This window comes from Eptatretus burgeri, chromosome 5, assembly GCF_056783735.1.
Source record: "Eptatretus burgeri isolate ZD-2024b chromosome 5, Ebu_testis_v1, whole genome shotgun sequence".
Lineage (NCBI taxonomy): Eukaryota > Metazoa > Chordata > Myxini > Myxiniformes > Myxinidae > Eptatretus > Eptatretus burgeri.
The window spans coordinates 81,609,772-81,632,661 of record NC_140965.1 but is presented as its reverse complement, the minus strand read 5'-3'; the positions used below and the strand labels follow the sequence as shown (position 1 = coordinate 81,632,661).

The 22,890-nt window shown below is 41.0% G+C and overlaps 1 protein-coding gene across 1 annotated transcript in view; it reads right to left on the bottom strand.

The window, feature by feature from the left end:
- Positions 1-22,890, bottom strand: part of LOC147026823 (uncharacterized) — a 273,043-nt gene that overhangs the window by 139,898 nt on the left and 110,255 nt on the right. The window contains 1 exon segment of the mRNA XM_085882634.1: positions 5,039-5,305. Within this exon segment, the coding sequence (XP_085738760.1) occupies positions 5,039-5,305 (267 nt within the window).

Sequence of the window (22,890 nt, the reverse complement as noted above, 5' to 3'; positions counted from 1 at the left end):
GCTGAATGTACTGCCCACAGTCGCTTGTGGCCCGATTTTTGATTTTCGAAAAAACAAATTTTTGAGATTTTTCTGGAAAATTTCAAAGGTCCGTTGCTCGTCAATGGATGGGTCTATAGCAACGTTTCTCATTTGCACACAACTAGGTTATGGTATGAACCTACCAACCAAGTTTCATCAAAATCGCCATTGTATTAACGGAGCACTGGATCGAACAGACACACCTACAGACAGACAGACAAACATATCGACGGTAATACTGATAATAAGGGTAGACTAGATTGACTACCCAACATAATAACAAAATCGACTAACCAATATACTTTAAAAATCTTCGATTTTGCAAGTAATAAACTAGAATGGGTACTCGGTAGAGCGCATACCTTCGCCTCCGCTACTTTTTACCTTCGCATTCTGTGAAAGGTTATGTTTTGGTCGCTGTGTATTTATTTATTTGTGAATATGTGTGTTTGTTTGTTATTCGCATAACTCAGAAAGTATTAAACCAAATAGCATGAAATGTGGTGGGATGATTCGCGATTATCCAAGGACGATTTGATTAGATTTTGGGAGCGATCGGGTCAGAGGTCAAGGTCATGAAAAGGTCAAAAACACACTTTTGAGCATAACTTCCTTCATAATAGAGCTATTGACATGCAACCACCGCCATATTGTTGCATGACGAAATACCTTTCGGGTGCCTCGTGTCGGATTTGACGTGACGTCATTGGAAGTGTGTCAAAATGGAAGTGTGTAAATTTTCAATTTTCGACCACATCAGTTTTGATCATACCGTTTTGTAGAACTTACCTTAAGGACGTCACACACCAAATTTGACGTCGATCGGACTGACCGTTATGACGTCATTGACGTTTGAACATGACATTTTTCAATTGTGGCTAAAATGTCCTGATATTTTACATTCAAATGTCTATGTAATTTATAAAGGAAAGTCTCCCAAATCCAGGCATTGGGATCAGTACCAAAATATGTATTTATTGATATACAGGTTTTGCCAATTAACACTGTAGTCAAGGTCAAGGTCACACACACAAGGTCAAAATATACTTGTTGGCATAACTTCAGATCTAATAGAGCTATTGACATGAAACCAACGTTAAAACGTTCAGTGAAGTAAGAGCTATCAGAATGGTTGTCCCCGATTTGACGTGACGTCACCGGAAGGGCGTCAAAATGACGTCATTTTTCAACTTTTTAATTTTTCAGTCTTTATCATTCCATCATATTGGACTGCCCTGAAGGAGGTCACACACCAAATTTGACATCAATCGGACTGACGGTTGTGACGTCATGGACGTTTTAAAGTGACATTTTTCAAATGTGCCTGGAAAAAAAGTTGCGGCGGCGAAGGTATGCGCTCTACCGAGTGCCCGTTCTAGTTACCTTTGTATTAAGTTGTCCTCAACGCATCTCAATACAAATATGCATTTTGTGACCCCCATGACCTTTGACCCACAACCGCTACCGAGGGTGACAATAGAACTATACCTTGTGTCATTTCAGAAGATGGGGAATTGAACACTGAACAATTTGGAGTTAATTTGATGCAAATCGGAAACATATTAACCGTTTTCATCATGAAAAAAACGATTGTGACCTTTTTGTGACCTTGACCTTTGATCCGATCGCTCCCAAAATCTAATGGATTGGTCCTTTCATGATGCCAAACAAATCCAAAACAATTAAAGCCTCTCTGCGTTTTTTTTTTTTTTTTTTTTTTTTGCGTTAAGTTGTCCACAACGCTTTCCGATATAAATGTGAATTTGTGTGACCCCCTTGACCTTTGACCCCAAACCGCTGCCTTGGGTGACAAAAGTACTATACCATGTGTCATATTAGAGGATGGGGAATTTAATTTTGAACATTTTGGAGTTAATTTGCTGTAAATCAAAACAAAATTGACAATTTAATCGCGAAAAAACGATTTTGACCTTTTTGTGACCTTGACTTTAACCTTTGATCCGAAAGCTCCCAAAATCTAAGCGATTTGTCCTCTCGTGATGCCAAACACATCCACAAAATTTCATGACAATCTGCGAAGTGGTTTTTGTGTAATGTTGTCCACGACGCTTCCCAATCAAAAACTCCATTATGGTGACCCCTTGACCTTTGACTTCCACAGAGTAACTAGGGTTGCAAACACTATACCATACAATATGTGAGTGGATCGAGATTTGAATACTGAACATTTTGGACTTCATTTGATGTAAATCGGAACAAAATTGACACTTTAATCGCAAAAAAACGATTTTGACCTTTTTGTGACCTTGACCTTGACCTTTGATCCGATCGCTCCCAAAATCTATTCGATTTGTCCTCTCATGATGTCAAACAAGTCCACAAAATTTCATGACAATCTGCTAAGTGGTTTTTGCGTAATGTTGTCCACGACGCTGCCCAATGAAAAATGCTTTGTGGTGCACCCCTTGACCTTTGACCTCCAACCGCTAACTCGGGTTACAACAAAACCATATAATATGTTATATTTGAGGATAGGGCATTGAATACTAATCATTTTGGCATTAATTTGATGTAAATTGGAATAAAATTGACTGTGTTATCGCGAAAATATAAATGTTTGACCTTTTTGTGACCTTGACCTTGACCTTTGATCCGATCGCTCCAAAAATCTACTCGATTTGTCTCTTCATGACAACAAACCTTCCCACAAAATTTCAAGCTAATCCGCTGTAAAGTTTTTGTATAAAGTGATCCAAAACATTGTTAATACCATTTTTGGTGACCCTCTTGACATTTGACCCCCAACCGCTACCTAGGGTAATTATGCCACACTTTCATGTGGCATAGCCTAGAATGTAGAATTGAGTAATGAACATTTTGGTGTTGGTTTTATCTCGTTCGGATAAAAATTGACCGCGTTATGACGAAAAAACGATTCTGACCTTTTCGTGACCGTGACCTTGACCTTTAATCCGATTGCTCCCAAAAGCTTCGCCTGGCGTCCTTGAGTAACTGCACATCATCTCTGAAAATTTCATGCAAATCGGTCCAGCAGTTTTTGCGCAATGTTGTCCGCACACATATTTACCAAGAAATAAATACACAGGGGTCAATACAATACCTTCGTCAAACGAAGTTTGCGAAGGGAACAAACAGAGGGAAAGGTTTGAAAACATAACCTGCTTCACCTTGGGTGGTGGAGGTAATAACAGAGGCTGTCAGTTTGCAAGAACAACTGGGTCAGGAGGATTGCATGAGTTAAGAGGCTGGATAGAAGGAGGATGGATGAACTGAGGGAGGAGATTGGTGTGCAGATGAGCTTGATGGGGAGGTTGGTGAAATGCCAGCTGAGATGGGCTGAACACTTGATGCAGATGGGGGAAGAAAGAATGGCAAAAAGAGCAGATAGGTTGAAGGAGCAAGGCAGGAGAAAATGAGGCGGACCGTGGTTGAGATAGGAGGATTGTGTGAGGAGGGATATCAGTGAGGTAGGGGTGGTTGGAGAGTGGAGGGAGTTTGGCTGAGGACAGAGGGAAGTGGAGGAGTTTCGGGGTCAAGGCAGGGCAGAAGCTTGGTGCCATCGGACCTCAACCTTATAAAGGGAACAGAAGATGAAGGAATTGTAAATGAAGTAAATAACAGTGGAACTGCCATATAGATGTGTTTCTGTTCACATGACAAACCCACCATTGTCTGCAACCATTGTCTTCAGGCACAAACTGGGGTCACGTGATCACAAGTGTTCACCATTTTAAATTCGGCCTCGTCCAAGACTGTTCGGTGAGCCTGGACTGGGGTAGAGCTTGGCGTTTACATGTTCCACCAAGAACCCGCAGATGTTACAATGTTAAAACTATTATCACACCCAATACATTATTTTTGTGCACAATGAAATGTTTATCACAGGATATCACATTCATCTTCCGCAGAATTAAATACGATGAAGAGTATCCGTCCACAGTGATGGGAAAAGGAAGGAAAAGTATCTGTCCCCAGTGTCGTGATGTATTAAGTTTGTTGTGAACAACTTTAATACATCACGGGTGATTAAGGTTGTAGTCAAGTTTCATTGGAATTGTGTCATTTCTGAGAAGAAAGCAAATATCTCTTTAGGGGATTGTACCCCTACCCCCTCCCCCCCTGTAAACTCCCTCCATAGATCCCCTCAGACCCAGATTTCCCTAATGCCATGAACAAACCTTGATATGTCATGGGTGATGAAGGTTGTGGTCAAGTTTCATTGGAATTGTGTGTCATTTCTGAGAAAAAAATCAAATACATATTTTGGGGAGTGATCCCCCCATAGACCTCGATTTTTCTAATGTCATAAACAAACTTTGTTAGAACAAGGTTGATTAAGGTTGTAGTCAAGTTTCATTGGAATTGTGTGTCATTTCTGAGAAGAAAGCAAATATCTCTTTTTTTGGGGGGGTTAGGTACCTCCCCCCCTGTAAACTCCCTCCATAGATCCCCTCAGACCCCGAATTCCCTAATGCCATGAACAAACCTTGATACGTCATGGGTGATGAAGGTTGTGGTCAAGTGAATACAAGTCAGTTCGAGCTCGTTTATTGTTTTTTAAAGTCCCTCTCAAGGTGAGTGTGAAACATTCATTTCATTCCCTGTTGTTATTCATTCACAGATATAATTTATTCCCACCTCGTGAGGCTGCCTGAAAAAAGTTCGGCTGAAGCCTTTCACGAACCGACTGGCCAAGCTTGACGTTTGACGAAGTAAGCCAGAGCAGGACACCCGGCTTAACGTCGATCCGAGGGACGGCACACACATTGATTAATCACCGTCCCTTCGTAACACCAGGATGGCAGTTTGTAGTTGGGCCGAGATTCGAACTGATCCCGGAATCTTACCTCTCAAAGCAGAGAAACGGTTCCTCTAATTCTTTTTCTATTTCCAAGGTAAGAATCCTCGAACAGGTTCATCTCAAACAAACAACGTCCACAAATCATTCCATCTAAACGATCTTTGTGTCCATGACAAGGTAATAAACACCAGGTACGGGCTCTGAAGACACAATGAACTTGTTTGTGTTACTCACATTGTACATCCAGGGTTCTTGTTCCTGATTTGGTGATTTTCCCGCCATATTCCATGTCACAGTAACATGATGCTCCGTTGTGCGAGCGAGAAGCTCTGAATTCAAGGCTCACAGTTGTTTGTGCTCCGGATCTTTCAACCTTTTTTGTTCCAATTCCCGAACATCGTGCAGAGAGAAAGAGAGTAAAAGGGCTCTGAACGGAACAATAGAAGTTAACGGTGTCACCATCCACCGGGAACTTTGGTGAGAACGAGGAAGTTGGGAGATCTGTGCAGGGAGAGAGAAAACGGTAAAATGTTTATCAACAACACAAAACTAATCTCTGTGAAAACTACTTCTGGTGAGAACACGAATGGTTCAATTATCCTTCAACATTTATTTACTTAATGTGAGGTTCTTAAACCGACCAAGCTTGGTTGATACCCCGTGGTACCTGCCAGGGTCTGCTGACATGCATCTCCCAAGGGTCCCATCAATACACACCTTCCTAGGTGTGGGTATCATCCTGATAACTTGTCACGTGACCTACAAGTAGTAATCCAAGATCTGCACAATAATCAGATGAATTACCCCGACTAACCTGTTCTACCTGGTCGTGCCTGGTTACAAACCGTTCCTTGACAATTCGGGATATTGAAGGAGATATCAAACAATCCACAAACAATCATATCTTCCTGGGTTACATGATATCCAGTACGTTTATTTATTTTATATTTTCTCTCTTTGGAATATTTTACATTTATATATTAAACCACATGTCTTGGATGATAAAATATTGTGAGATCACCTCCAGTGTCCAGGTGTTCCAAGCAGTGAGGAATTCCCTTCAGATTGGGAATCTCAGGCCTGCTTTTGTTACCGGCAGCTGAAAGACCTGAGAATCCTCGGTGGTATGAAATGAATTTTGACCAATATTTGTGCTTTCAGGTGAATTAAATACTAAAGGATCTGTTCTGTTCTTGCAAATGGCAGTTTGGCTGCCGGGCAGCTATCATTTCTTGGAAGCATGTCTGTGCCGCTGATGCTGTGCCCCTCTACCAGTACACTGGTACTCATTTTGCCGACCTCAGAAGGATGACAGGCTGGGTCAACCCCACCTGGTGTTAACTCAGCAGCCAACGGGACTCGAACTCAGGACCCAAAGATCCCAAACCAGCCACCCTCACCATGAAGCCAACACCAGACATTAATACGAAAGGTGGATTCCCCCCAAAAAAAATGTTGAATGAAGATGATGTTTTGCTTTAGAACTTTAATTTTGTAAAAAAAAACAACTGCCAATCTCCCCCCTCTTCCACCTTGAAGGTGTTTTACTTAAAAGTTACTTCGGATTAAATCCTGAGTTTTGAGAGCCGATTGGTGTTAGTGAACATGAATTAAAATGTCAAAGATTCGAATGAGATTAAATTATGAAAAGAAGATGGAATTCTTCATTCTCTGCACAGACTGCCAAAGTGGATCCTGCTGTGTGTTCAAGATCTTCCATGGGATTGGATCACAACCAACAGGATGTACCTTCCACACCTCAACCTGTGTGTTGGGGTAGAACAGGGATCTTGGTCTCATAACAATGAAGAAGTTTATCTTTGGACAAGTTGCAACAGTGAGTTGTTGCTCCTGATGGTGGGTGACAGTTGGACTATTCCTGCTGGTTCTGCTCGTACCTGATTCTTGGCCTTCCTATTTCTTGGGGGTGCTTTCAATGGGTGGTGGGGGTGCTGAGGTGCTGGGTGTTTCCTCGGGGTGCTGGCCATTGACTCTTGGCTGGTCAGATGAGACGGGCCTCAAAGCCTCATGTATGTCACCAAAGGGGACAGCACCATTCTAAGCTGCACGTGGTCTCTGAGGCTTGGTGTTGAATACCGCGCACGAATTTCCTCATGTACGTTTGTCCCAATGTGAGAGAGCGACTTGGCGCTATTTTGCATGTGTCTACACGTGCAGGACGAAGCACCTTGATTCCAAGTTCCACAAAGACCATCTCTGGACAAAGCTAAGTGCCAGGATAAAGGGAGGATTTGCTTTTATTCTGTTTCCCCTTGTCTGTATTTAAGTCTGTGTGTCGAGGCTCCTCGATTTAGACATCAGGATTCATTTACTTCATGTATTATTATATTCTGATTTTTGTTCCTTGTAAATATTTATAGTCGTTACATTTCCATGTTTATTTGAAGTTGCTTTGTCCGTGTATTTTTGTGGGGGTAGAGTCTAAACAGCCCCTGTGCCTTCATTGCGCCCCACCCCTCCCGCGTACGTTATAATCTCCGATGATCAATTTGTCCACCTTCTAATAAGCAAAAACCCCTTGGCTATCCAGGCTGGCAGTGTGGACTGCCCGCAGTGTGGACTGCCCGTCACCATAATTTGGGTCGGGGCATTTAACCTGGACCACCACCGCCACGACAGCGACCTTCAAGTTTCACAAACTCATCCGTGGGCACACAGCTAAGTGCTGGGATAAAGGAGGGATTTTTCTTTTTCTCATTCTGTTCCCTTGTCTGGAAAAGTCTGAGTGGAGGTGCCTCAAAATTAGAGTAAGTTTCCCTCACATTCCGTTTTTATTATTCCACTTTGAATTATTACCATTGTAAATATTTGATTTATTTAGATTAAACCCTGTATTTATTTAAGTTGCTTGTGTTGTCTAATTGTTGTGGGTTCGAGTAACAACCTCTGTGCTGTGCTTCCGTATGATACGTGCCTTTGCCGCCCTCCCTTCCTGTGTGTGCCATAATCTTCCGCGAAACTCGGCTATTCGTCTTCAAGGGAAATCGTTTGGCTCTCCGTTCAGGTGGGAGCAAATCCCCTGGACACAACAATTGTAGTCAGGTTACAGGTTGTGAGATTTTAATCCCCCCCCCACCCACCCTCCCCCAGACACAGCAGTATTCACCTGATTTAGATGGAACTTGGTTGTTATGTCTGCACGGTGCTTTCACCAGGTGAGCGAAGGAAGTTGCCCCTATTTATTTTTATATGCAGAGTCAAGGTTCGTGGAAATGGAAGAACATTGAACAGATGAGGACGCAACAGGACAAAGTTAACAGTGGTGAAGTACATGACACCAACAGTGGAGTTGAAGGAGACTTTGGAGAAACAATGGGGTGGGAGGAATGTGGTGAACAGGGTGGATACAGAAGGAAAATCCTTCCACCTCCATCCCCCTCCTCCCCTATTCCACTCCTCTCACCCACCCACTCCCCTCTCTCTCTCTTCCTCCCATCCCTTTCTCACCCCTCCTGTCCCCTCCCTAGTCTCCCCCCTCCTCCTCTCTCTGTATTTCCGTTCTCTATCCTTATTAAATGTTGAGCATCAAGCAAGAGTGAAACACATACCATGTTTGAAGTCATGAAGATAACTCATAACTTTGTCGGGTTTTGAAACTCCAAACTCCTCAACTCTTAACGAATTACATCATCGACTCCACAGATAATTCAATACAAGTTTATTTGGGACCTCTTTGAAACGATGTTTTTCGGTTACAATGCTGAATGTAGGTTTTTCTTTGATTAAATGTTTGCCTTTCACTGGAACCATTTGTTCAAAGACTTTCACTGGAGGTTGCTAAGTCTGGTGTGGGTTTCGTGGTTGGGGTGGCTGGCTTGGGATCCTCGGGTCCTGAGTTCAAGCTCTGTTGGCTTCTGAATGAATTCTAAATTAATACCAGTTGGGGTTGACTCAGCCTGTCATCCTTTGGAGGTCAGCAAAATGAGTACCAGTGTTCAGGTGGATGGGCACAGCATCAGTGGCACAGCCGTGCTTCCAAGAAATGATAGCTACCTTGGCAGCCAAGCTGCCAAATGAAAGAAAAGAACAACACAGGCTGCTGTTATTAAGAATTCTGACATGGTTTGCGATCCTTTCCAGAGGAGATGGAATTGCATTTGGGTCTGTCTGTCTGTCTGTCTGTCTGTCTGTCTGTCTTTGTCTGTGTTTGTCTGTGTTTGTCTGCATGTCTGCACGGAACGTGAGTGTTTTTCTCTGCAACCGCTTGTTGCATCGACGCAAAGTTTTCACCATGGGAGCGACAACTCATGTGGAATGTTTTAATGATAATTATGACATCATAGGTCACATGGTGTGGCAGCCATGTTGGTAAAAAGGAAAAGCTTGGGTCCTCCATCTGAAACTGCACCAAGGAAAAAATTGAAACTTGGCACAAGGCAAGCACTCCACATGGGGAATGTGATTTTTAAAAATGTTTTCACAGGTGCCTGTTATGATGTCATAATTGCATACGTAGAATGCCACATCCGATCAGCATGAAAATCTTTGAGTCATCGAGGGATAAATTAGTCAACAGAAAAAATAGATGATGTCATCGTTCACGGTGGGAGAGATCGAGGGAAAATTCACACACTTGTCCGAAGCCCTTGGGAAACCAGGGTGTTCACGAATAATTGATGGGACACGTGGTCTGGCAGACATATTGGATTGAATGAAAATCTTTTGAAAGAAAAGTATTTATCTTCAACCGCTTCATTGATGGACGTGAGACTTCTGGCTTATGATCTCGTGTTTATGTGGAATATCGGTTTTAAATTTCAACCTTATCAGACACATGGTCTGGCAGCAAGAATTATTAATTTTTTTCGTCTGGGTTATATTTTTTTAATTTCATTTTTATCTTTTATTGAATTTAATAAAGATAAAACGAAAGAATCCTCACTGAGTATCAAGATAAAGGAAAGAATCCTCACTGGGGAGAAAGATAAAGGAAAGAATCCTCACTGGGTATAAAGATAAACGGTAAGAATCCTCACTGGGTATAAAGATAAAAGGTAAGAATCCTCACTGGGTATAAAGATAAACGGTAAGAATCCTCACTGGGTATAAAGATAAACGGTAAGAATCCTCACTGGGTATAAAGATAAACGGTAAGAATCCTCACTGGGTATAAAGATAAACGGTAAGAATCCTCACTGGGTATAAAGATAAACGGTAAGAATCCTCACTGGGTATAAAGATAAACGGTAAGAAACCTCACTGGGTATAAAGATAAAAGGTAAGAATCCTCACTGGGTATAAAGATAAACGGTAAGAATCCTCACTGGGTATAAAGATAAACGGTAAGAATCCTCACTGGGTATAAAGATAAACGGTAAGAATCCTCACTGGGTATAAAGATAAAAGGTAAGAATCCTCACTGGGTATAAAGATAAACGGTAAGAATCCTCACTGGGTATAAAGATAAAAGGTAAGAATCCTCACTGGGTATAAAGATAAACGGTAAGAATCCTCACTGGGTATAAAGATAAACGGTAAGAATCCTCACTGGGTATAAAGATAAAAGGTAAGAATCCTCACTGGGTATAAAGATAAACGGTAAGAATCCTCACTGGGTATAAAGATAAAAGGTAAGAATCCTCACTGGGTATAAAGATAAAGGAAAGAATCCTCACTGGGTATAAAGATAAAAGGAAGCATCCTCACTGGGGAAAAAGATAAAGGAAAGAATCCTCACTTGGTATAACGATAAAAGGTAAGAATCCTCACCGGGTATGAAGATAAAAGGTAAGTATCCTCACTGGGTATAGAGATAAAAGGTAAGAATCCTCACTGGGAATAAAGATAAAAGGTAAGAATCCTCATTCTTTACCTTTTTGCGAATATTCAGTCAGAACCTTGTTTACCTGTATTGCATTCTCACCTCAGCAAGTTCGTCCTGCGACATAGCTCATTATTGCAGAAGAACGAGAAGGGTTACCTGGCAAAAAACTAAACTTTCACCTTTTAAAATCATGCAAATAAATTGTTGAAATATCATCTGATTTTTTCATATCCTTTTCTCATCTGTGTTTAACTTACTTTCAAATAATTCTGTTGCATCATAATATAATGGGCATAAGCCTGGAACTTCTAACACACTTTTCTCCCAACATATTCTGTTCATACTTCCGAAATCTTCACATTATGTGTTCTATGTATGTTCACAGGTGTGAGAGAAATCAAAAAAAATCTAATTTTGATAGAATTGTCAAAGAGGGAATCGATGACGTCACAATCAGCAGCGTTCGGCGGCAAACCGACGGGCGGGTCCCAGACGATGTGCTTTACTTAACTAAGTCCATAAGTTCAGGGCGTTTGTTCAACTCAGCATTTACGACTTTTATCCTGCCATGTTGTTAATCTGTTGATGGAGGTAATGTTGTGATAATGAAGTGCCGTACTGTGATTGGCGGCAACGGAGATTGGGCGGATGTGGCAGCACTGTGTATGGGGGTCGGTGGCTGGTGATGACTCGTATGCCGCGTGCTCCGTGGAGGGTCGTGCTGGAACAGTAATGGTATGTAGTATACTGTATTAGGAATGGTGTACTCTGAGGAATGTAATTGGGATTAGAGTATGGAGTTTGCCTTCAGTATTATGTGTACAAGTTATTGTATTTTGTTATTCTTACCCTATGTATATTTATGTTGTTGTAGATATGCGTATGGGTTTTGTGAGAATAAAGCTGATCGAAAAGGTTTATTGTTGATTACTACAACAGGTAACATAGAAAGGATGAATTGAATATGTCAAATCGTTCGTGTTACTCATCCGGAATGACGTGTTAAGGACAACAATCTAAAGCGACCGGTCTCAAACACTACCATGGGCACCCAGATGCCACCAATATGAACTGAGCTGTTGAATGCGGCACAAAACATCCAAAGAAACGACTGTAACCGAGTATTGTGATTAGTGGGGCAGAAAGGAAAATCAATTGTGCAATTCATGACTAAAGCATGAAAGTTCTAACATACCATAAGGTTTCTTTTCAGACATGGACCCATTCTGTGTTTGACCTTTAATGACCTTGAGAGGTCAATGACCTCGAACATCGAAGATAACTGTTTTTTACCATCCCATCCTTCATTATAAACATGTTGAACGATGTAAACAATGCATTTTTATTCCAATAAAGATGTGTTTATATCCTACAGCGTGTTTGTGGTTAATTTCAGTTATTTTGATGATCGAAATCATTTAATTTTCATTGGTCCAACACATTTCAATATGAAATTTTCACGTAAAATCATCTTAGATTGCGCTAACACCATTTATGCTTTGTGTGTTTCAGATAGCCTGTCAGACTCATCCTGGAGGTTCTGCCAACAGCTATCCTTAGATTACAGAACTGTTTAACAACTGGTGGTGGCAAGCCTGAAGAAACTATATTCACAGGGTGGTGTAGGACGCTGTCACCATGTCAAAACGCCATGTCTTGATAGATCCAACTCAACCTTGCAGCACATCCAAGCAACCCAAGCCACCTTGCCCAACTAACTGGAAGCTTTGTATTCTTTGCCAAGCAGAAACATGGGAATCCTTGCAGTGTCCAGCCAAATCCAGCATGAAACCTGTGGGAAGCTGTTATGTGTCATTGGCAAAGGACCTCCTCCAGTTTCAGGACATTGGCCACATGCCGACTGAGCTGAATCTGGACAGATTGGACGCTAGATGGTGGCGGGTCGAGAAATGGCCAGAATGACCGAAGAATTTGAGGGCCTCAATTCTTTGGAAGCACAGAGGAGCGTTGACGATACTAGAAACCATCACCATGAGCAGCATCTTGGCGTGCAAGCAGCCTTCCTGAAAGATGTGAGGTCATTTACAGCAGTGCTGGATGAGATGGGCAACCCATTTCTAGAGGAGAGCCAAGATCTTCTGGTGCTTGACACCAAGGATATCATGGATGCATCTGGGGCAGAAACTGTGAGAAAGGTGGAGTCCTTGGGAGAAGATCAGTACAAGAGCTTCGTGGATAAGCGGCTCGACCAGCCGACAAAGCCAATCACAGACACACTTCCCAAGAACAAGCTGCCACTCTTCAGTCGTCCACCAGTGAAGATGCAGTCAAAGCAAAAGATGCAACTTGCAGCACTGAAGAGTGATTGCAATCTCTTCTCCCGACTGGATGTGTCTTGCCAAACACGTGATGGGGATCTGGATCAATTCTTCACCCATGAAAACCAGGCAGCACCACCATCCTTGTCAGACAGAGGCAAACTGCGAAGTTGCACCAACAAGGCCGATCTCCTGTGCTGCATAGAGTCTGATGAGACTGACTCACCAGCTATCCCTGTGGTCGATGCAGTGTTCCTTGATGGTGCTGCCATAGTGCAGATGTTGAGTCCTGGTACATCAAAGACCTTCCAGGACAATACAGATGGTGTCTTTGTGCCCTACGTATCAACTCAACTGGCGAAAACGAGGCGCATTGACGTCATCTGGGATGTGTATCTGCCAGACAGCCTGAAAGGCACAACCCGACAGAAGAGGGGCAAAGGTGTCAGGAGACGAGTGGTTCCCACCACTGTGACACCAAAGAACTGGAAAGATTTCCTACGCGTTGATGAGAACAAAACTGAGCTGTTCAGTTTCCTCTCTGAACAAGTCACACATTTGCCAACAGAGAATGACAAGGAAATCTATGCAACTCATGGAAGAGTGGTGCTCTGCTCAACAGGCCAGTCTCACTTGACCAACCTCGCCCCATGCTCTCATGAGGAAGTAGACACGTCGCTGCATCTGCTTGTGTCAGATGCTGTGCAGAAAGGGAGCACAAAAGTGACCATATGCACGGTCGACACTGATGTCTTGGTATTGGCTGTGGCTGCATTCCTGAAGATAAAGCCGGAAGAAATGTGGATAGCTCTTTCTAGAGGAGAGCTATCCACATTTCTGGCGTCAGCTTCAGGTACATTGGTGTACACAAAGTGGTTGGCAGGCTGGATCCAAGAACCTGTGCCACTCTCCCATAAAATTTATTCATTTTCAATCCAAGGTGTCATTGTTTCCATATAAAATGTAACATGTAGGATATATGTGGAGTCTAAGTAAGAGGTATGTGCAGCAACAGGTAAAATAGCTTTTAAAAAAGTGGTGTATATTGAGGTTTTTCCTGCGATAATGCCAAAAATGAAGATTTTTCATCGTACAAGGTCAATGACCTATCATTGGGCTCAGAAGTCAAATCTGAAGTGGTTCCACGTCTGAAAATAAACTTTATGGTATAAACAAACACTGCTGAAAATTTCATGCTTTCGTCATAAAATGCACATGACATTCCATATTTGAGGTTATCTGCCCCACTAATCCGTCCTGTCTCCCATATCTGTCGTGGACAGGTAGGTATCTGCTAGTATCTGTGAAATAATATCTCAAACATAAAATAATCAGCACAACCTATAATATAAAAGGAGCTCGATCTCGGCAGGCTGCATCCGTCCCTGCCTGTGATCGTCCAGCCAGCAACAATTGTCCTTTTGGGATACCACTAATCAAGCAATTACGGTTACTCTACACAATTAGCAGTATAGCATGCACGATTGCTTGCACATATACACACATATCCAGGCGTACACACAAATATGTACGTGTAGCATACAATGTGCTGTACATACACACATACAACGTGCTGCACATACACACATACAATGTGCTGCACATACACATATAACATGCTGCACATACACACATACAACATGATGCACATACACACAAATAACATATACACATATAACATATACACATACAACATACACACATACACATATAACATGCTGCACATACACACATATAACATAAACACACACACACACACATACACATATAACTACACACATACACAACACAAACACACACACATACACATACACACATACTACACACATATACACATATTACACACATACACAAATATACACATACACACATACTACACACATACACACATACACATACACACATGTTACACACATATACACATAGACTACACACATATACACATAGACTACACACATACTACACATATAACATAAAAACATACACACATACTGCACAAATACTACACATACACACATATACTACACATATATACACATAGACTACACACATACACACATATTACACATATACACATACACACATACTACACACATACACATATACTACACACATACACACATATACTACACATATACACACAAACTACACATACACACATACTACACATATACACATACTACACACACGTATATATACATACTACACACATACTACACACACACTACACATATACACATACTACACATAATACACATATACCCACATACTACACATATACACATATACACACATACTACAAACATACACTACACATACTACACATACACACATATAACATAAACACAAACACACATATACACATACTACACATACACACATATACCACACACAAAAACACAGAGACACATATATACATATACTACACACATACACACATAGACTACACACATACTACACATATACACATACACACATACTACAGACAAACACACATACACACATATACTACACACATACGACACATACACACATATACACATATACTACACATATACACATATACTACACACATACACACAAACTACACATACATACACATACGTATATACACATACTACACATACTACACACACATATATACACATACTACACACACGTAGATACACATACTACAAATATACACACATACTACACACATACACACATACGCACATGTACTACACACATACTACACATACACACATATACACACATACTAATACACATACTACACATACACACAAACACATACACACATACTACACACATACACATATACTACACACATACACACATATACTACACACATACACACATACTACACACATACTACACACATACACACACGTATATACACATACTACACATATACACATACTACACACACGTATATATACATACTGCACACATACTACACATACTACACATACTACACACACGTATATACACATACTACACATACGACACACACGTATATACACATACTACACATATACACACATACTACACATACACACACATACAATGGTACGCTCCGAGGGGGTTCATCTCCCCTGCCGAGGGGGCAGGGAAGTCGTCTCAGCCGATTCATGTTTGTCATGGTGATGGAGCTTGTAAGCAGGAAGGGAACTTGATGGGGAGTTTGGGGAGGATGCTGTATCCAGACAATCTGGCTGTGGTGGTAGAGAGTGGGTGGTAGATGCAAGAAGTACTGGGGGGAGTGGAAGGAGGCATTTGAGAAACATGGGTGAAAATGACTATGGAGAATACTGAGATGATGTGGGTTGCAAAGCAGAGAAAACAAATGAATTCCAGGTTAGAGGGGAAGGAGATCAGGCAGGGAAATAAGTTTGAATATCTGGGAAGAACAGTGACCGGGGATGGTAAGTCCGAGGCAGAGGTGCGGAGGTGGATTCAGATGGGTGTGAATGCATGGAGGAGGGTGGAGAGAGTTATGATAGACAGAAAAATATTGAAATTGAAAGGGAATGTGTCGTGTGTGGTGTTGGCCTACTTTTACGGTTTGGGAACGGTGGAACTGTCAGAGATACAACAAGAAGAGCACTCAGTCGGCGCATACCTGTTACATAATGCCTGATCCACAAGAACATATCGGGCAAAATACATTTTTGAAAAATCGTGCTTCATATCATTTTTGGCCCGAGGTCGCAACGGTGAAGAATCACTTCACAAATTAAATAATTCTCGTATCCGGATCCGGATTCGGATCTTCACCAAAATCGAAACAAATCGTCCGTGCCACACACCGAACCTGTCCACTCAGTTTCCTCCGAATCCGTCCAAACTTTTTAAGATATCCTGCTATATATAGTTTTTCGCCCGATCTCTCAATGGTGAAGAATCATTTAAAAATTCGAGTAGCTGGATCCGGATCGTCACCAAAATCTAATCAGTTCGTCCGTATCACACAATGAACCTGTCCACAAAATTTAATCCGGATCCGTCTAAAACTTTTTGAGATATCCTGCACACAAATACACAAACAAACAGACAAACAAGAAGAAGACGTCATGCAGAGCACGATACTTGCAAAATCCATGAAACAAATTTGACCTCAAAAATAATTGGTGGTTGAATTCAGTGACCAAATATGCAAATCCTCTTCAAATTTCAAGTCAATCGGATGAAAATTGTCAATTTTAAAAAGTTGGCCTATGTTGTCCTTTTGGCCGATGTTGACCACAGAAATAATTGGTGGTTGAATTCAGTGAACTGAAATATATATCCTCTTCAAATTTCAAGTCAATCGGATGAAGATTGAGGATTTTAGAAATACCACCCTGGTTGTTGACCTTTGGCCTATGTTGACCTGTTGGTCAATGCTGACCATAAAAACAATTGGTTGGTTGAATTCCGTGAAGGGAAATATATATCCTGTTCAAATTTCATGTTAATCGGATGAAATTGAGAATTTTTGAAATACCACCTAAGTTGTTGACCTTTTAGTCCATGTTGACCTCAGAAATAAATGGCTTGTTGAATTCAGTGACATGAAATAAATATCCTCTTTTTTTTTTCTCTGCAACCGCTTGTTGCATCGACGCAAATTTTTCACCATGGGAGTGACAACTCATGTGGAATGTTTTAATGATAATTATGACATCATAGGTCACGTGGTGTGGTGGCCATGTTGGAAAAAGGAAAAACTTTGGACCTCCATCTGAAACTGCACCAAGGAAAAAATTTAAACTTGGCACATGGCAAGCTCTCCACATGGGGAATGTGATTTTTAAAAATGTTTTCACAGGTGCCTGTTATGATGTCATAATTGCATACGTAGAATGCCACATCCGATCAGCATGAGAATTTATCAGGGTCATCGAGGGATAAATTAGTCAACAGAAAAAAATTATGACGTCATCGTTCACGGTGGGAGAGATCGAGGGGAAACTTCACACACTTTTCTGAAGCCTTTGGGATCCCAGGGTGTTCACGGATAATTGATGGGTCACTTGGTCTGGCAGACATATTGGATTGAATGAAAATCTTTAAAGAAAAGTATTTATCTTCACCCGCTTCATTGATGGACGTGAGACTTCCGACTTATGATCTCGTGTTTATGTGGAATATCGGTTTTAAATTTCAACCTTATCAGACACATGGTCTGGCAGCAAGAATTATTAAATTTTTTCGTCTGGGTTATATTTTTTATTTAATTTTTTTGGAATAAGTCTCACTTGACTGCCTGGATGGGTTTGAATGTGGAGTAGCAGCTGAAACCCGAATCCTATCCAGGTTCCTCCTGATGACTTCATCTTTTCTTTTTGTTTGTTCGGGTTCCTTCTGATGACTCCAATACAGTACCGTACCGATTTGGTCTTCCATTTGATTTGAATTGAATTTATTTTTTGTCCCATTCCGAGTTCAATTCTGAATTGAAACGTCATGGTCAGGGTCAAGTGTCTGATCATAGCGAGGTTTGCATCAAAGTGGGACGATTTGGTACAAGGGACGACAAAGTGGGACGATTTGGTACCAGGACGACAAAGTGGGACGACTTGGAACCAGGGACGACAAAGTGGGACGATTTGGTACCAGGGACGACAAAGTGGGACGACTTGGTACCAGGACGACAAAGTGGGACGACTTGGTACCAGGGACGACAAAGTGGGACGACTTGGTACCAGGGACGACAAAGTGGGACGATTTGGTACCAGGGATGACAAAGTGGGACGATTTGGTACCAGGGACGACAAAGTGGGACGACTTGGTACCAGGGACGACAAAGTGGGACGATTTGGTACCAGGGATGACAAAGTGGGACGACTTGGTACCAGGGACGACAAAGTGGGACGATTTGGTACCAGGGACGACAAAGTGGGACGACTTGGTACTAGGGACGACAAAGTGGGACGATTTGGTACCAGGGACGACAAAGTGGGACGATTTGGTACCAGGGACGACAAAGTGGGACGACTTGGAACCAGGGACGACAAAGTGGGACGACTTGGAAAGGGCAGTCATCACTGCCAGCAGTTCTAGTTATGTCTTATTAATTATGGAACACACCAGCACACAAACACCACACAAAACTACACAAACACTCCACAAAACAAGTCCTGGTCTTTTTCTTTTTCTTGATCTTTTTCTAGTTCAACTTTGTGATAATCCTCAAACTCTGTCACAGAACATCGGGGCCGCCGAAGTAGCTTTCTGAGCAAGGGTTACACTACGTGGTTTGCCATTTCATTCCCAGCAGTAGTTATAGCAGGAAATTATAATTTGTTCATCGTGCCAGCGAGAGCTTGCCTTATCTTCGCGAAAGACATCGTGAGGTCGTTAACGTCCATCGACTAATGTCGGTGGAGGGGACGCCCAGTTTAACGTCCATCGGAGGGATGGTAGACACATTGATGAAACCCCTTGCCTGTGAAACACCGGGATGACTGTTTGCCTGTTTGCAACTGGGACGGGAATCGAACCCAGGCTGGACAGCTTAGAAGTGAATGTGAGTGTACCTGGTACCTCAACACCATCCTGTTAGCCCAGGCCGGATCTTAACGCATTGTTAATAAACAAACTGCGATTCCATGTTGTATTTATACGTTTAAACTCACCATTAACTTATCCGTGAACTCACCATTAACTTATCCGTGAACTCACCATTAACTTATCCATGTACTCACCATTAACTTATACGTGTACTCACCATTAACTTATCCCTGTACTCACCATTAACTTATCCATGTACTCACCATTAACTTATCCGTGTACTCACCATTAACTTATCCGTGTATTCACCATTAACTTATCCGTGTACTCACCATTAACTTATCCGTGTACTCACCATTAACTTATCCGTGTACTCACCATTAACTTATCCGTGTACTCACCATTAACTTATCCGTGTACTCACCATTAACTTATCCCTGTACTCACCATTAACTTATCCATGTACTCACCATTAATTTATTCGTGTACTCACCATTAACTTATCCATGTACTCACCATTAACTTATCCATATACTCACCATTAACTTATCCGTGTACTTACCATTAACTTATCCGTGTACTCACCATTAACTTATCCGTGTACTCACCATTAACTTATCCGTGTACTCACCATTAACTTATCCCTGTACTCACCATTAACTTATCCATGTACTCACCATTAATTTATTCGTGTACTCACCATTAACTTATCCATGTACTCACCATTAACTTATCCATGTACTCACCATTAACTTATCCGTGTACTTACCATTAACTTATCCATGTACTCACCATTAACTTATCCATGTACTCACCATTAACTTATCCGTGAATTCACCGTTAACTTATCCATGTTCTCACCATTAACTTATCCGTGTACTCACCATTAACTTATCCGTGAATTCACCATTAACTTATCCATGTTCTCACCATTAACTTATCCGTGTACTCACCATTAACTTATCCGTGTACTCACCATTAACTTATCCATGTACTCACCATTAACTTATCCATGTACTTACCATTAACTTATCCATGTACTCACCATTAACTTATCCATGTACTCACCATTAACTTATCCCTGTACTCACCATTAACTTATCCATGTACTCACCATTAACTTATTCGTGTACTCACCATTAACTTATCCATGTACTCACCATTAACTTATCCATGTACTCACCATTAACTTATCCATGTACTCACCATTAACTTATCCGTGTACTTACCATTAACTTATCCATGTACTCACCATTAACTTATCCATGTACTCACCATTAACTTATCCCTGTACTCACCATTAACTTATCCATGTACTCACCATTAATTTATTCGTGTACTCACCATTAACTTATCCATGTACTCACCATTAACTTATCCATGTACTCACCATTAACTTATCCGTGTACTTACCATTAACTTATCCGTGTACTCACCATTAACTTACCCGTGTACTCACCATTAACTTATCCGTGTACTCACCATTAACTTATCCGTGTACTCACCATTAACTTATCCGTGTACTCACCATTAACTTATCCCTGTACTCACCATTAACTTATCCATGTACTCACCATTAATTTATTCGTGTACTCACCATTAACTTATCCATGTACTCACCATTAACTTATCCATGTACTCACCATTAACTTATCCGTGTACTTACCATTAACTTATCCATGTACTCACCATTAACTTATCCATGTACTCACCATTAACTTATCCATGTTCTCACCATTAACTTATCCGTGTACTCACCATTAACTTATCCGTGTACTCACCATTAACTTATCCCTGTACTCACCATTAACTTATCCATGTACTCACCATTAATTTATTCGTGTACTCACCATTAACTTATCCATGTACTCACCATTAACTTATCCATGTACTCACCATTAACTTATCCGTGTACTTACCATTAACTTATCCATGTACTCACCATTAACTTATCCATGTACTCACCATTAACTTATCCGTGAATTCACCGTTAACTTATCCATGTTCTCACCATTAACTTATCCGTGTACTCACCATTAACTTATCCGTGTACTCACCATTAACTTATCCGTGAATTCACCATTAACTTATCCATGTTCTCACCATTAACTTATCCGTGTACTCACCATTAACTTATCCGTGTACTCACCATTAACTTATCCATGTACTCACCATTAACTTATCCGTGTACTTACCATTAACTTATCCATGTACTCACCATTAACTTATCCATGTACTCACCATTAACTTATTCGTGTACTCACCATTAACTTATCCATGTACTCACCATTAACTTATCCATGTACTCACCATTAACTTATCCATGTACTCACCATTAACTTATCCGTGTACTTACCATTAACTTATCCATGTACTCACCATTAACTTATCCATGTACTCACCATTAATTTATCCCTGTACTCACCATTAACTTATCCATGTACTCACCATTAATTTATTCGTGTACTCACCATTAACTTATCCATGTACTCACCATTAACTTATCCATGTACTCACCATTAACTTATCCATGTACTCACCATTAACTTATCCGTGTACTTACCATTAACTTATCCATGTACTCACCATTAACTTATCCATGTACTCACCATTAACTTATCCCTGTACTCACCATTAACTTATCCATGTACTCACCATTAACTTATTCGTGTACTCACCATTAACTTATCCATGTACTCACCATTAACTTATCCGTGTACTTACCATTAACTTATCCATGTACTCACCATTAACTTATCCATGTACTCACCATTAACTTATCCGTGAATTCACCATTAACTTATCCATGTTCTCACCATTAACTTATCCGTGTACTCACCATTAACTTATCCGTGTACTCACCATTAACTTATCCGTGAATTCACCATTAACTTATCCATGTTCTCACCATTAACTTATCCGTGTACTCACCATTAACTTATCCGTGTACTCACCATTAACTTATCCATGTACTCACCATTAACTTATCCATGTACTCACCATTAACTTATCCGTGTACTTACCATTAACTTATCCGTGTACTCACCATTAACTTATCCATGTACTCACCATTAACTTATCCATGTACTCACCATTAACTTATCCGTGTACTTACCATTAACTTATCCATGTACTCACCATTAACTTATCCGTGTACTTACCATTAACTTATCCATGTACTCACCATTAACTTATCCATGTACTCACCATTAACTTATCCGTGAATTCACCATTAACTTATCCATGTTCTCACCATTAACTTATCCGTGTACTCACCATTAACTTATCCGTGTACTCACCATTAACTTATCCGTGTACTCACCATTAACTTATCCGTGTACTCACCATTAACTTATCCGTGTACTCACCATTAACTTATCCATGTACTCACCATTAACTTATCCATGTACTTACCATTACCTTATCCATGTACTCACCATTACCTTATCCATGTACTCACCATTACCTTATCCATGTACTCACCATTAACTTATCCATGTACTCACCATTAACTTATCCATGTACTC